Here is a 13,856-nt window from a genome sequence, read left to right on the forward strand (position 1 = left end):
TGTATTTAGAACAAAATCAGAACATAGTGAATATAGTTTAAATTTCATGAGCTTTGGTGACTTATTTTTTGTTTTCTTAATTGTAGTAAAATGTATGTGACAAAATCTACCATTTTAATCATTTGTAAGTATCCCTGTCTGTGACATTGAGGCTGTTCCCGTACAGCCATTGCCATCATCCAGCTCCAGAACGTTTTCATCTTCCCAGTTGAAACTCTGTACACATTAAATACTAACTCTTCATTTTCTCTTCCCCCAGCCTGTGGAAGCCATCACTGAACTTTCTATTTCTGTGAATTTGACTATTCTATAAGCCTTATCTAAATGGAATCATACAGTATTTGTTCTTTGTTGACTGGTTTATTGCCCTTAATGTTTTCAAGCTGTATCCATGTTGTAGCATGTGTCCAATTTTTTTTCCTTTTAAAACTGAATAGTTGGGCTGGGGCTGTAACTCAGCAGTAGAGCGCTTGCCTTGCACGTGTGAGGCTCTGGGTTCGATCCTCATCACCACATAAAAAATAAATAAATTCCGATATTGTGTCCATCTACAACTAAAATAATTTTTTAAAAAACTGAATAGTCTACTTTATGTGTTTGCCACATTTTGTTTATTCAAATATCCATCAGTAGATACTTAATGTGCTTTCACCTTTTGGCTCTTATGAGTAGTAAGTCTATGTAAATAATGGGTGTACAAATTTTTTTTCTGTTTCCTCCAATAATTCATTATAAAAACATGTAAACATACGTTTTCCATTGAACATCTGTATTCCTACCACCTAGATTCTGCCACTAATATTTCACTATGCTGGCTTTATTGATAACTTATGCATCCATCAATCCATCTTATTTTTTGATGCACTTTAGAGTGCACAGACGTGCTTCAGCATGCATATAATTAACTAGAATTCAGGATTAGTTCATTTTTCTCTCTCAAATTATTTACAATGAAATCTTCAAATTTGAAATGCACACTCAATGAATTTTGACAAATACATATCCTATGTAACTAAAACAACTGTCAAGATCTAGAACTTGGCTGTAACCCAATAAAGTCCCCTCATGTGTCTTCTTAGCCTTTCTTCTAATTCCAAAAAGGAAATCACTGTTAGCATAGATTAATTTTACTTATAGCTCTTTCTGAAAATGGAATGATACATATGTGTTCTTCTGTGTAAGGCTTCTTCCATTCAGCATTAATGATTTTGAGATTCAACCATATTGTTAAAGACCAGTACTGACTTCCTTTTTATTGCAAAGTAATGTTCCATTGTATGAATAGACCCCAACTTATTTATCCATTACAATGGAATATGGCTTTTTTCACTGCCACTTATTATTATTGCTGTTATTACAGTTTTAAACAGGACAACATAATATCTTTCTTGCTTATTCCTTTACATAGCTTAGTAAATTCTTGTGAAGGAATTTTCAAAAGTAGTTTTTAAAAACAACAATTTCCCTGACAGTTTAGGATCACCATTTCTCCTTATTCTACATCACCAGTGTAAGAAATCACATAGTTGTTTGTTTGTTTGTTTGTTTGTTTGTTTATCCCAGCATACAGTGCTGGGGATCAAATCCAAGATCTCAACCACTGAATTTTACCTCTATCCCCTAGTTTTCTTTTTTAATGCTGATAGATAAATTATTCCACAAAGAGTCACTGACTTCTATGCTAGGTATATCTTGAGATGTTATGCTTTTTCCTGATTTTCCTCCTAATGTTTTATACAAACACTGGCACTTCACTGTGGAGAGGGACCTGGAAATAGGAGGTATTTGTAGTTTCTGTTTGTTGCAGGTGGAGGATTTCTCAGTGCCAGCTGTTATACCAGCAGCAGAAGCAAAGAATAGAAGAGAAGGTAGGATAAAGAAGACACAGACATTATAGGTTATTGGTGGTAAAGGCAGTCTTTACTACAAACGTAAATGGAAACCCATAATTTTTTCAGAGAAATTTTCAGATAAATCTGATGGCACTATTTAATTTGCTAATTAGGTATCCTACCATATGTCTGTTCTCAGAAATTTAAATATGCCACCTTTTCCATGTTTTTATCTATTGCATATATGGTATTTATGCTTTCCATCCGATCTCAAAATACCATAGGAACATGAAAACTCATTTTATAATAGAATCTCTTTTCATTTAATTTTGCAATTTCCAGGAGAAAAATCCAATTTAAAAAATTCTGCATGGTTGAAGGACAAGTAATTAAGGATATCAAAGAAGCATTTAAAATATTAAGACCCACTCTGTATTTTTCAGAAGGCTTGAAAGTAATACCACTTAATAGGTTACTTGCCATTCTGCACTTTCAAAGCACTTTAAAGTCATTCATCTGTCTGAAGTAGGACAGTATTAACACCATTCGTTAATAGATGAGAACTCTCCCCCATTCCCATCCCAGATTTTACTGTATTTGAATTCCAGAATTTATCCAAAGCTCTCCTAATAGTACCTGTTGTCTTTTGGTGGCCTGACAGACCACCATCTTCTAAATACTTCTGGTATATTTTTTCACAAGAGTTTTAAAATCTAGAAACAAAGAAATATGTTGGGATAGTAGTAAAAATATATTTACTTTGAAAAATGTGTAAGAGATTATATTACACATAGAAAAAGGTGAAACAATTATGTATAATTGGGTAAAATATTTCAAAATGTAGATGAAGTCTTAAAGCAAATATAACTTTAATGTGTACAGGTTTTCCTCCTGGAGGAGTGATGATGGAATCTTGTACCCAAAATAATTTAATAATTACATTGTATTGGTCTAGGTGTGCTTGTGGTTAACAGAGAGAAAGTTACCACAAGTATATATTTCCTGAGTTTGCCATAATTAGTTACGAGGATAGCAGCTCTGTAAATCACTTCTTATTTTATTACTTGAACAATAGTATTAAATTAGAGCATATTTTTCAGGAATTTTATAATTTAAAGAAATAAAGAGTGTGGACAACTTTGTTTTGCTGATCTTTATTCATTTAAATGTAGAGCATCATGGTGGTAAAAATTTCAAAGCATGATTTATTTTTATTTACAAGCATGTTTAATTTTACTTTTGTTTTTGATCTTTTTTTTTGAGCTTTTTAATACTGTAAAAATATTAATCTTAGATGGCCGTAATGTAGATATCTTCAGCACTGTACAGAAAGTCATTGTCAGAGAATTCATTCTAATTCAAGGTTAATTAGCGTACCATTAAAATAATGTGTTACAAAAATTAATTACATTATAGGTCAAAATACGTGTTAAAAAGCATGGTATAGATGTCTGAGAGCACCTCATCCTTCTTAAAACATTGCCGTACGTGTGTCACCCTTCTGGAAAGTACATCCAAAGTGAAAATCACTGCTGAGGTCCAGTCATAGGTGTTTCCCTAAAGTAAATTTTTGGCACCACATATGGCAAATTTAAAATATAACTCCCATTAACAGTAAAATGTGTTGCTTGTCTTCTTTCCCATTCAAACAGCTAAGGATTTATATTTTAGCATTAGTTGATGTAAGCCTTTTGGGTCAAACTTAAAGAAAAATTAAGAACCTGATTGGGAAGTAAAAATTATATGTACTTCTAGTGGTAAAAGTACTAGACATATTAATAGTATTTTCTTATTCAACTATTAAGTAGTTCTGGTACATATCCTATGTAAGTGTATTACATACCATCTTAATTATGTAGTAATTCTTGTTAATAGTTTAACTTGGTAGCCATAATATGTACACTTAAGATTAGAACTAAAAATGATAAGACTTTGAAATTTTATCCAATTCTTTTAATGTGAAAGCTGTGTAACATTTACATTGAACTGTAGAATATTTTGTACAATGGTTTTTGTTCAGAGTCTATTAAAATATCCAGCCTCGTGTAGAATTTTAAATTAGTTCCCTAATAACAACCGGTCAGTACACATTAGAACTATAGAAAATTTCACGTAGGAAATGTTGCTCTAGCACTCACCAATGGTTTTTTTTTTTTTTTTTAACTGCACTTTTGGAATTGTTTTCTTAAAAAAAAAAAATCTTTTGCTACTATAACAAATTGTGAATGGTTTGCCCTTTTTTTTTCCTTTTTCATATTTTCAATTTTTTTTTACTAACTTCCCTTTTAGCCTAATTGACAACAGTTTTTTACTGGTAAATAAATGTAGCCCAAGAAAATAAAATTTTTAAAAAGGCCCATTTGTAAGGAGGAAGTTGGTTTTTTTTCAAGACTAGGTCCTGGTTTAATTAGTCGAACTAATAGGTGCATGAAGGGTGATTGAATGAGAGAAAGAGTATAGGCAGGTTTACAAAAGCATTCTCAAGGTAATTTTTGCTTTACAGCCATCCTCATGCCAGCATATATCTATTTAAATCTTTTCTACAATGACATGAAATAGGGATCTCAATGTGGAAAAACAGTCCATTCTGTATAAATGAGTACATCATCACCACCCTCAAAAGTAGTTTTTTAAGCCACACATCACTCATTTCTTCAGAAAGCCCTGAGCTCTAAGAGTTCTGTTTATTCTTTGAGCCTAGTAGGCTTCTTTCCTCATGTAGAGTAAGATTTTCTGATCGAATATAGAAATAACACATTAACAGAAACTGTGATTCTATGGGTTAAAATTAATGTCATACTTAGAACTTTATACTTATTTATTTACTCTGTTTTAAATTGCCTTTCTCAGTCAACTGTTGATGATAGACACTAGTAAACTATACTAGTATTTTTCAGATATTTCAGAGTATTAATTAAGGGGCAATGGTTAATCTTACTTTTAAGGAATAAACTGAAGGAAATTTACATATGGTAGATTTAGATTATAATTTCTACCTAGGTTTAAGTACTCATTTTTTTTTTATTCATCAGATTTCTTTCACCAGAAGTGGTGAACATAATAATTTAAGAAAACTATATTACATTAATTTTAAAAACTTAAAAATTTACAAAGCATTTTCTTGCATTTAATTCATTCAACAAATATTATTGATACAATCATGTTGTTGTTATTCTTATTTCCATTCTATAGATGAGGAAACTGATTAGGTTGAAAAAAATCATTGGGATTCCATTTTTGCCATAGTGCATTTTTATATCAGTCATTCTTAAATAATTAACCTATAGCTTACAAACTTCTTTATCTTTCTTAAACTGTTATGTCTTTTACATAACCCCAAAACTGGATTAATTGATTTGTCTTTTTCTGTGTTTTTAGGGCAGAGCTCTACTCCATTGGGCATGTGATCGAGGACATAAGGAATTAGTCACAGTCTTGCTACAATGTAAAGCTGACATTAATTGTCAGGTAAGAGTGATAAAGAAGGGCCTTTCTTTTAAAATTGAAATGAAATTCACAACAAAATTTTGGAGATTAACCACTTTAAATCATGGAATTTGGTGGCACTTCCTATGTTTCACAGTGTTACAGGGTCACTACTGTTCAGTTCCATAACATCACCCTCCCTGCAGAAGGAGTCCCGGTGCCTAAGCCTTCCTGTTTTCCCCAGGTCCCAGACCTTGGCAACACTAATCTGCTTTTTTTTTCTATGGTTTTGCCTATTCTAGTTATTTCATATAGATGGAATCTTGAACTAGGTGGTCATGAAATATCCTGTCTGGATCTCTCACTTAGCATGACATTTTCAAGTTGTGTACATGTTGTAGCATGTAACAATACATCATTCCTTTTTATGACTGAATTGTATGGATATCACACATTTTGTTTATCTTATTATCAATTGGAGGAGGACTATTAGGTCATTTCCACGTTTTCACAATTGTGAATAGTGCTGCTTTAAACAGTCCTGTATTTTGTTTGTTGGTATTTACTCTGTTAATTGTGTCATAAGTTAATTTGATGTTTAACTTTTTGAAGAACCTTCAAAGTGTTTTCTGTAGGAGCTGCACCATTTTACATTCCCACCACCAGTGTGTGTGGCTTCCAAGTTCACTATATCCTCACCGAGACTTGTTATTTTCCTCTTAAATAGCCACCCAAGTGGACATGAAGTTGTATCTCATCATGGTATGATTTTGAATTTCCTTTCCTTGATGACAAATGGTGTTTGAGTGGTTTTCATGTACTTGTTGACCATTTGTATATTTTTGGGGATAAATGTATATTCCAATCTTTTGCCCATTTTTAAAGTGACTCATTTGTCTTTTTGTCGATGAGTTTTAGGCATTCTTGATATACTCTTAGATATTAGACTCTTGTCTGATATATGACTTACAGATATTTTCTACAGATTTTCTCTTCATTTTCTTGATAGTCTCCATGAATATACACGTTTTTAATTTTGATAGAATCTAATTTACCAGCTTTTTGTCTTGAGTTTATGTTGTCATACCTTAGAAATCATCACTACATTCAAGATTGTTAAGATTTACTCCATGTTTTCCTTTTTTTCTTATTATAACAAAATATACATAAGATTTACCATTTTAATCATTTTTAAGTATACATTCAATAAAGTACATTCACATTGTGTGTAGACATCACCATCATTCATTTTTAGAACTTTTTCTTCTTCCCCAAATGAATCTCTCAATACAAACTCCCCAGGCCCTTTTCCCTCAGCCCCCAGCAGCCACCATTCTACTTTGTAGCTCTGTGAATGTGGACCTCTATGGGTACCTTGTATAAGTGACTCTTAGATGATATTTGCCCCATTTTGACTGGTATATTTTACTTAACATCTTCAAGGTTCATCACTGTACCATGTTTTAGAATTTTCTTCCCTTAAAGTTGAATAATGTTTTATTGGATGTATTTATCATATTTTGTTTGCTGAAATATCTATCAGTGGACATTTGGTTTACTAATGTAAATAATGCTGCTGTGAACATGGGTGTACAAATGTCAGTTCGAGTCCTTGCTTTCACTGTTTTTGAGTTTATGCACAAAAGTGGAATTGCTAGATCCTATAGTGATTCTATGCTTAGTTGTTTGGGGGATTGTATACTGCTCCCCACAGCTACTGCACCATTTTCCGTTCCCAACAATATATTAGTGTTTCAACTTTTCCACATCCTGTAAACACTTATTTTTTGTGTCTTTGGTATTAGCAATCCCAGTGACTGATCTGGATTCCTTTTGTCTTGTTTTTCTGCCTAATTGCTCTGGATAGACCTGCCAGTACTAGGTTGAGTAAAACTGGAAGAAAAGGGCAACCTTGTTTTATTCCAAAAGTTTGCTTTTTAGTTTAGTATGTTGGATATGAAACGCTTTGCTCAGTATTCATTGTCATATATATCCATTCCACTCTAGTCTCCTAGGCCTCATTTGCCTACCTGGATCTTACTAGTTCTGCAATTTTCAGTTCTAACTATTCCTTCAGTTTATTCCAATATGAATCTCTTATTTGACCTTATGGATTTGTCCCGTCCCTTGACTGATGTAGTATTAGTCCTTTTTCCCTTGCTATGACAAAATACCTAAGGCATATTTAAAGGGGGGGGGGGTTATTTAGCTTACATTTTTGAAAGCTGAAAAGTCCAAAGAGCATGGAACCAGCTCTGTTGAGGGAGCCCTTGGCTGCCTCACATCATTGTGGATGGCATCATGGCAGGAGCATGTGTGAGGCAGGAGTCACATGGCAAGACAGGAAGCTAGAGAGTGATTCAGTGGTCAAGGTCACTCCTTTATAACAGTTCTCTCAACAGAACTAACCAGGGTCCCACAAGAACAATGTCCATTCCTTCTGAGGGCAGCGATCTCAGTAACCTAATTATTTCCCACTAGGTTTCACCTCTTAAAGATTGCCTCACCTCTTAACATCCCCACATTGGGGACCAAGCTTCCCCATCAACCCTTGGGGAAAACCACTTCCAAACCATAGTATCCCCCTTCTCCCGTATCAGTTCAGTTTGACCCACAGTTTTCCTGCTGTTAATCCCATTCCATTTTTTAGTTGTCATAGTCACTTAGCAGAACTCTTAATTCTGATTAATGCACTGCTGGTCTTCTTCATATCTACACCTGGTACTGGACAAAGCTAGGAAACAAATTCACACAACCCTGAGGTCACCACACATCACACTGTCTGTCGTTAAGTTTGGCAAGTCTTCCAGTTTGTCTTATTTTCAGAATATCTCCAATTTCACAGAGGAAATAGAAGACATGTTTATCACCAACCCAAATCTCAGCCAGACGCACGTCTTCTTTGATGTCCCTTAGACACTTCAGACTCGTGTTGAACCCTGAGCCTTCCCTCTCTCACTCACCGGTTGCTGCCCCTTCCTGCCTGCCCCTCTTGACTCACTGTATCCAGCCAGTTTCCCAGGAGTCATCCTTGACTTCTTCTCTCATGTTTGCCCTGGTTTAGATCCTTTTGGTTCTGCCCCCTAAGTAACCTTCGTCTCCACCCTTTTCTCTGTTTTACCACTGATGGTACACCAGTTCAGTCGTTTTCGATTATTTCAGCACCTCTGAACTATATCCTGTCCTACAATATGTTCCCCACATTTCATCTAGAGGGGCTTTTTAAAATGCAAATTTACAAATATTCTCTTGTTTAATTTTCTTTTTCTGAGAGTTAGCAAGTGTTTAGTAATTAAATACTGAATAAAGTAATATCAGCTAATAAAGATATTGACAAAGTGTTAGAAAATTAGAATAAGAGAACCAGAAAGAACCTAAGCATCTACAAGAACCATTGAGATTTCCTTGTTGTTTTATTAGAAGAAATACCTAGACTTCTATGCCTTCTTCATGGGCCAGTTCCCTAGCTTTGAGTCATAAGCGCAAACCATAGCCTTATAAGGGCAAAGCATAACCTTGCTTTGAAATATATATAGGTCACTAATTTTTAAAAAATAAGTATTATGTTCACAGGGGGAAATATTCAAAAAGTACAATAAAAGATTGTAATTTAAAAAATTTTTCCTTACAACATAGTTTCCCAGACACCCAGTTCTCTTCTCCAGAGGTAGTACCTATGATTAGATTTATTTGTTATACATACAAGCATATAGTGATAGCAGACTACATTCTATTTTATAACTTGCTTTGTTTATTCAACAGTTTATCCTGCAGATTGTTCTGTATTTGGTACATATAGTGCTGCCTTATTCTTTTTAAAGGCTGTATAATATGCTTTTTTTACAGATTATCATAATTTAGTTAACTAATACCATTTATGCTTTCAGAGAATTCTTATTTCTTCATTCTTATTAGAATAGGTTTGTCATAATACTTTTCATTCTCTGCTTGTTTGCTGCATGACAAAAAATGTAACATTTTAAATTTGTATTTCTTTTATTATGAAAACAAGTATCTTCTTATATTTGTTTATAGTTTATTTTTGTGAACCATCTGTATCTTTTGCCTAGTTTATTTTCAGATTGATGTTTCTTTTTATTAATTTTCAGGAACCTTTTATATATTAAAGAAATGAGTACTTTCTTTGTGATACGTTAAAACTTTTACCCATCTTTTCTTCTAGTACTTTCATCATTTCATGGTTTCTTTGATCCATCTAGAATTATTTTGTATCTTGGTATGTATTTTTGTCCAGATAATGTCAACTTCATTTTCGTTCATAAAACTAGCTACTGCTTCAATAATGTTCATTGAATAAATCAATATTTTTTCCTCTGTTGATTTGATGTGTCATCTTTATCATAGTCTCAGTTCCTCCATGTATTTCAGGCTGTTTCTGGCCTTGTTCTTCATTTCTCTGTTTTTCTCTTCATGTATTTGTGCCATAGTCCTTTAAGGATAATAGCTTCATAATGTTTTAATATCTGGCGGGGCAGATTTCTTCACTACTCATTCAGAATCTTTCCCAGTATTTTTGCTTCATTATTTTTCTGTGCAAACTTTTGAAGTCATCTTACCACCTCTGCTTTCCTGAACCACCATTACTACTAAGTTAAAACAAGCAAAAAGCAAAAACAAAACCTGTTGGTGTATTCGTACCTTTTATTTGACTTAAATTGTTTGGGAATATTGTAGATGAAAAGGTCCTCTTGTTAGACACTGCCCGAGGTTTTTGCCTTGCCAATTTCTTGTATTCTGTTTGGATACTATAATACAAACTGCCTTCTGTCCATGGCTTTATAGAACACTCTTCCCCGAACACCAGCTTTAATGCAGAGGAAAAGTTCCATATGGGTTTTTAGGATGGGTAGGTAGGACAGTGTGTGGGCACTGTGTTTTCTTTGCCCCTTTACACTTATATGACCATTTTATGTTTTTGCAGACTTGATTTTCCTTTGTTAGTGACAGTCATAATCTGGACTGTCTAACTTGGGTTAATGGGAATGCTTTGGGCTTTGTCAGTTTGAGTTGATAACATGCTTCAAGTCACAGGGCTTCTGGAGATTAGCTCTCAGAGTAGCTTTCTCCTTGTAATTTCTTCTTTGGTTTTGTTCCTGAAAAACGCTTTTCAAATATAGACAATACAAATGTAATAAATGGAAAGAAAGGTTCATCTCCCTCATGACTCAATCTTTCTTAAACAACATTATCATTGACTGGCCTATTGGTTGCCAAAAAGGAAAATCAATTTTATTAGAACTGTTTGCTTGGCTGCAGATCTTGGTACTAACCCAGCATAGGCGGGCTGATGTTATCAACTAGCTGAAGAATAATTTTTACCATTAGTTTGAAATGAAGTAGTAATTAGAGATATGTCAAAGTCTTCCCTATGTTTTCCTGTCATTTTTACTCTTCAGTATCTCTCATATGTTCTTTTATTGTGTGTTCTGTGACTCTGATGGAATTGGAACCTGTAATTTTATTTTATTTCTAAGAAAGAGCTTTTATAGATTTCATTTGTTATCTGGCATTATTATAGAGGTTGTGCCTCTTCCTCTGCTTGGTATTGATTTGTAGTTTAACTCTGGAAATTAGGGATTTCCCACACTTGGGACTGGGATGTGGCTGAAGCCTACATGCACACCCAAAGCATGTTAAAAAGAATTTGGATGCTGGAGATTTATTGGTAGATTTCCTCAACTTTGTTGTAAAGTAGCATTAAGGCCATAACTGGGGTGGGAAGAGCGGGAGCACCTGTGGTGTGGGTGTCTATGCAGTGTGCTGGGCGTTACACAGGTCAAAGAAAAATGTTTGTTTGAGTGGGGTGGAAATGTTTAAGGAATTTTATGATTTATAAATTACATAAGGTAAGGCTTATAAAATAGCACGGGGCCACAGGCCCTCTCAGAGAATATCTTACTCTGGCTGTCAGTATATTTATAAAAGATTTCAAAAACACGAGAGAAGTACAAGGCAGTAAATAAAACCACCTGTAATCCCACTACCTGGTGTGTGTGTAGAAGGGGAGAGAGGAGGATAATGCAAACAACATTTTGTATCTGCTATGGTTCATATTTACTGTGTGCTAAGCATTTTATGTACTTTTGGCAGCAGGGTGGGGGGTTACCAGGGATTGAACTCTGGGGCACTTGACCACTAAGCCACATCCCCAGCCCTATTTTGTATTTTATTTAGAGACAGGGTCTCACTGAGTTGTTGAGCACCTCGCTTTTACTGAGGCTGACTTTGAACTCGCAGTTCTCCTGCCTCAGCCTCCAGAGCCACTGGGATTACAGGCGTGTGCCAGAGTGCCTGGATTTATGTACATTCTTTTGTCATCCCTTCAGTCCCGTAGCATACTTGTTATTGTGTGCATCTTACTGATGAAGAAGCAGGCATTTAGAGTAGTCATAGAGCTAGGAAGTGGTGAAGCCTAGATTTGAATGGATCATCTGACTCCACAGCTCAAGCTCTTAACCTCTCCACTGTAAAATTTGAGCATATTTTATTCTCATCTTTGTTTCTTCTACTTATGGGCCTGTAAATATTTTAAAGCTACATGGTATAATATTGTACATGAAGTATTCTTCCTTCATTATTCAAAATTATCAACATATAAAATAAATTCAGTGAAGTACATAGTACACAAGTAAAATGCTCAGTGTATTACACACACACACACACATACAATTCCTATGTCAAATTAGAACATTTCCTGAACCACTAGGAGACTTATTCCCTTCAGTACTTTCTGTCAAAATCTATACCTCCTATATGACCCTGAAATGACTGTTACTCTGATTTCTATCACCACTGATTAATTAAACTTTCCTTGAAATACTTAGAGTAGTGTGTCTTCTTTTGGGTTGGTTGTTTATGTTCATTTGCTGTGTTCCAGTTCATTGTGTGCATATGCTTCAAGTGCATTTTCCTGGTAGCTAACATTTACACACACACACCCACTTAAGTTTTTTTTTTTTTTTTTTGAAAAGTCTGTTTTCCCCATTAAATTATTTGTAGCATCCTTGTCAAAAATCAGTTGACTATATGGCTGGAGAGGTGACTCAGAGCTGGAAAACTTGCCTTGCATGCACAAGGCCCTGGGTTCAGTTCCCAGCACTGCGGGGGCGGGGCGGGAGCGGGGAATAACCATAAATGTGAAAGTTTATTTCTGGATTATCAGTTTCACACCACTGATCAATATTTCTGTCCTTATCCCAGTACCAGTCTTGCTTGCTGTAGCTTTATAATAAATTTTGAAACGGAGAACTATGGATCTTGTAACTTTTTTAAGGGTTATTCTGGCTATTCTGGGCCCCAATGAGTTTTTTTGGTTTTGTTGTTGTTTTTCAGAGGGGGGGGGCAACCTTGATTTTCATGAGGATTACATTGATTCTCTCTTTTTTTTGTTTTTGCTGTTAAAGATTGAACCCAGGGACACTTAACCGCTAATCACATCCCCTTCCCTTTTACTTATTTATTATTTTTGTTTAGAGAAGGGGTCTCACTAAGTTGCTTAGGGCCTCACTGAATTGCTGAGGCCAGCTTTGAACTTGCGATCCTCTTGCCTTAGCCTCCCGAGTCACTGGAATTACAGGTGTGCACCACTGAGCCCAGTGCCTCTGTAGATCAATTTAGGGAGTAGTGCTATCTTAAAATATTAATTCTATGAACAGGCCAGGCCCAGTGCCACACACATGCAATTTCAGCAATTTGGAAAACTGAGGCAGGAGGATTGCAAGTTTGAGACCAGCCTGGGCAACTTAGTCTCAAATTAAAAAAGTAAAAAGGGCTAGAGATGTAACTTAGTGGGTTCAGTCCCCAGTACTGGGGGTGGGGAAAAAATACATGAACATAAAATGTCTTTCTGTTTACTTAGGTCTTAATTTCTTTTAATGATGTTTTTCAATATACAAATCTTACACTTCATTTGTTAAATTTATTGCTAAATATTTTATTCTCTTTGATGCTACTGTAAATGAACTTTTTAAAATTTCCTTTTCTGATTCTTCATTGTTAGTGTGTAAAATACAATTAATTTTTCTTTATTGATCTTGTATCCTGCATTCTTCTTGAATGCTTTTATTAGTTCTGATAGTTTGCCAGTGAATTAACATTTTCTACATACAAGATTATTTCATCTGCAAGTAGAGATAATTTTATATCTTCCTTTCAATGCATATCCTTTTTATTTTTTTTAATTTTCTTGTTTATGCACTAGCTAAAACCTCTACTAGTGTTTCATACAAGTAATGATAGCAAATATCCTTGTCTTACTGCTGATCTTATAAAGAAAGTGTTCAGTTTTTTACCATTAAGTAACATTGTGGTTTGGATATGAGGCGTCCCCCATAAGCTCCTTTGTTAATGCAGGAATGTTCAAAGGAAAATCATTGGATTGTGAGAACTATAACATAATCAATCCTTCCTGGTTTAAATGACTGGGTGGTAACTGTAGATAGGTGGGGTGTGGCTGGAGGAGGTGGGTCAGGTCACTGGAAATGTGCCAAGGAGGGGTCATCTTCTCTGAGGGACACACACACACACACACACTCTCTCACTCTCTCTCTCTCTCTCTCTCAAAAACAAAAACAAAAA

General features: G+C 34.8%; 1 protein-coding gene across 13 annotated transcripts in view; it reads left to right on the top strand.

Annotated features, from left to right (window-relative positions):
- Positions 1 to 13,856, top strand: part of Acbd6 (acyl-CoA binding domain containing 6) — a 148,697-nt gene that overhangs the window by 74,162 nt on the left and 60,679 nt on the right. For 10 of the 13 annotated variants that reach the window (XR_007349984.1, XR_007349981.1, XR_007349982.1 and 7 more), the window contains one exon: positions 5,211 to 5,300. Coding sequence is in view for 10 of the 13 variants with exons in the window: in XM_015491741.2 (XP_015347227.1) it covers positions 5,211 to 5,300 (90 nt within the window). In the remaining 3 variants the exon portion in view is untranslated. Of the gene's footprint in view, positions 1 to 1,807; positions 1,869 to 5,210; positions 5,301 to 5,985; positions 6,019 to 13,856 lie in introns of those variants that run through there. The other 3 variants (XM_048809906.1, XM_048809908.1, XM_048809907.1) reach the window with 2 other exon arrangements.

Source organism: Marmota marmota, unplaced genomic scaffold (assembly GCF_001458135.2).
Source record: "Marmota marmota marmota unplaced genomic scaffold, marMar, whole genome shotgun sequence".
NCBI lineage: Eukaryota > Metazoa > Chordata > Mammalia > Rodentia > Sciuridae > Marmota > Marmota marmota.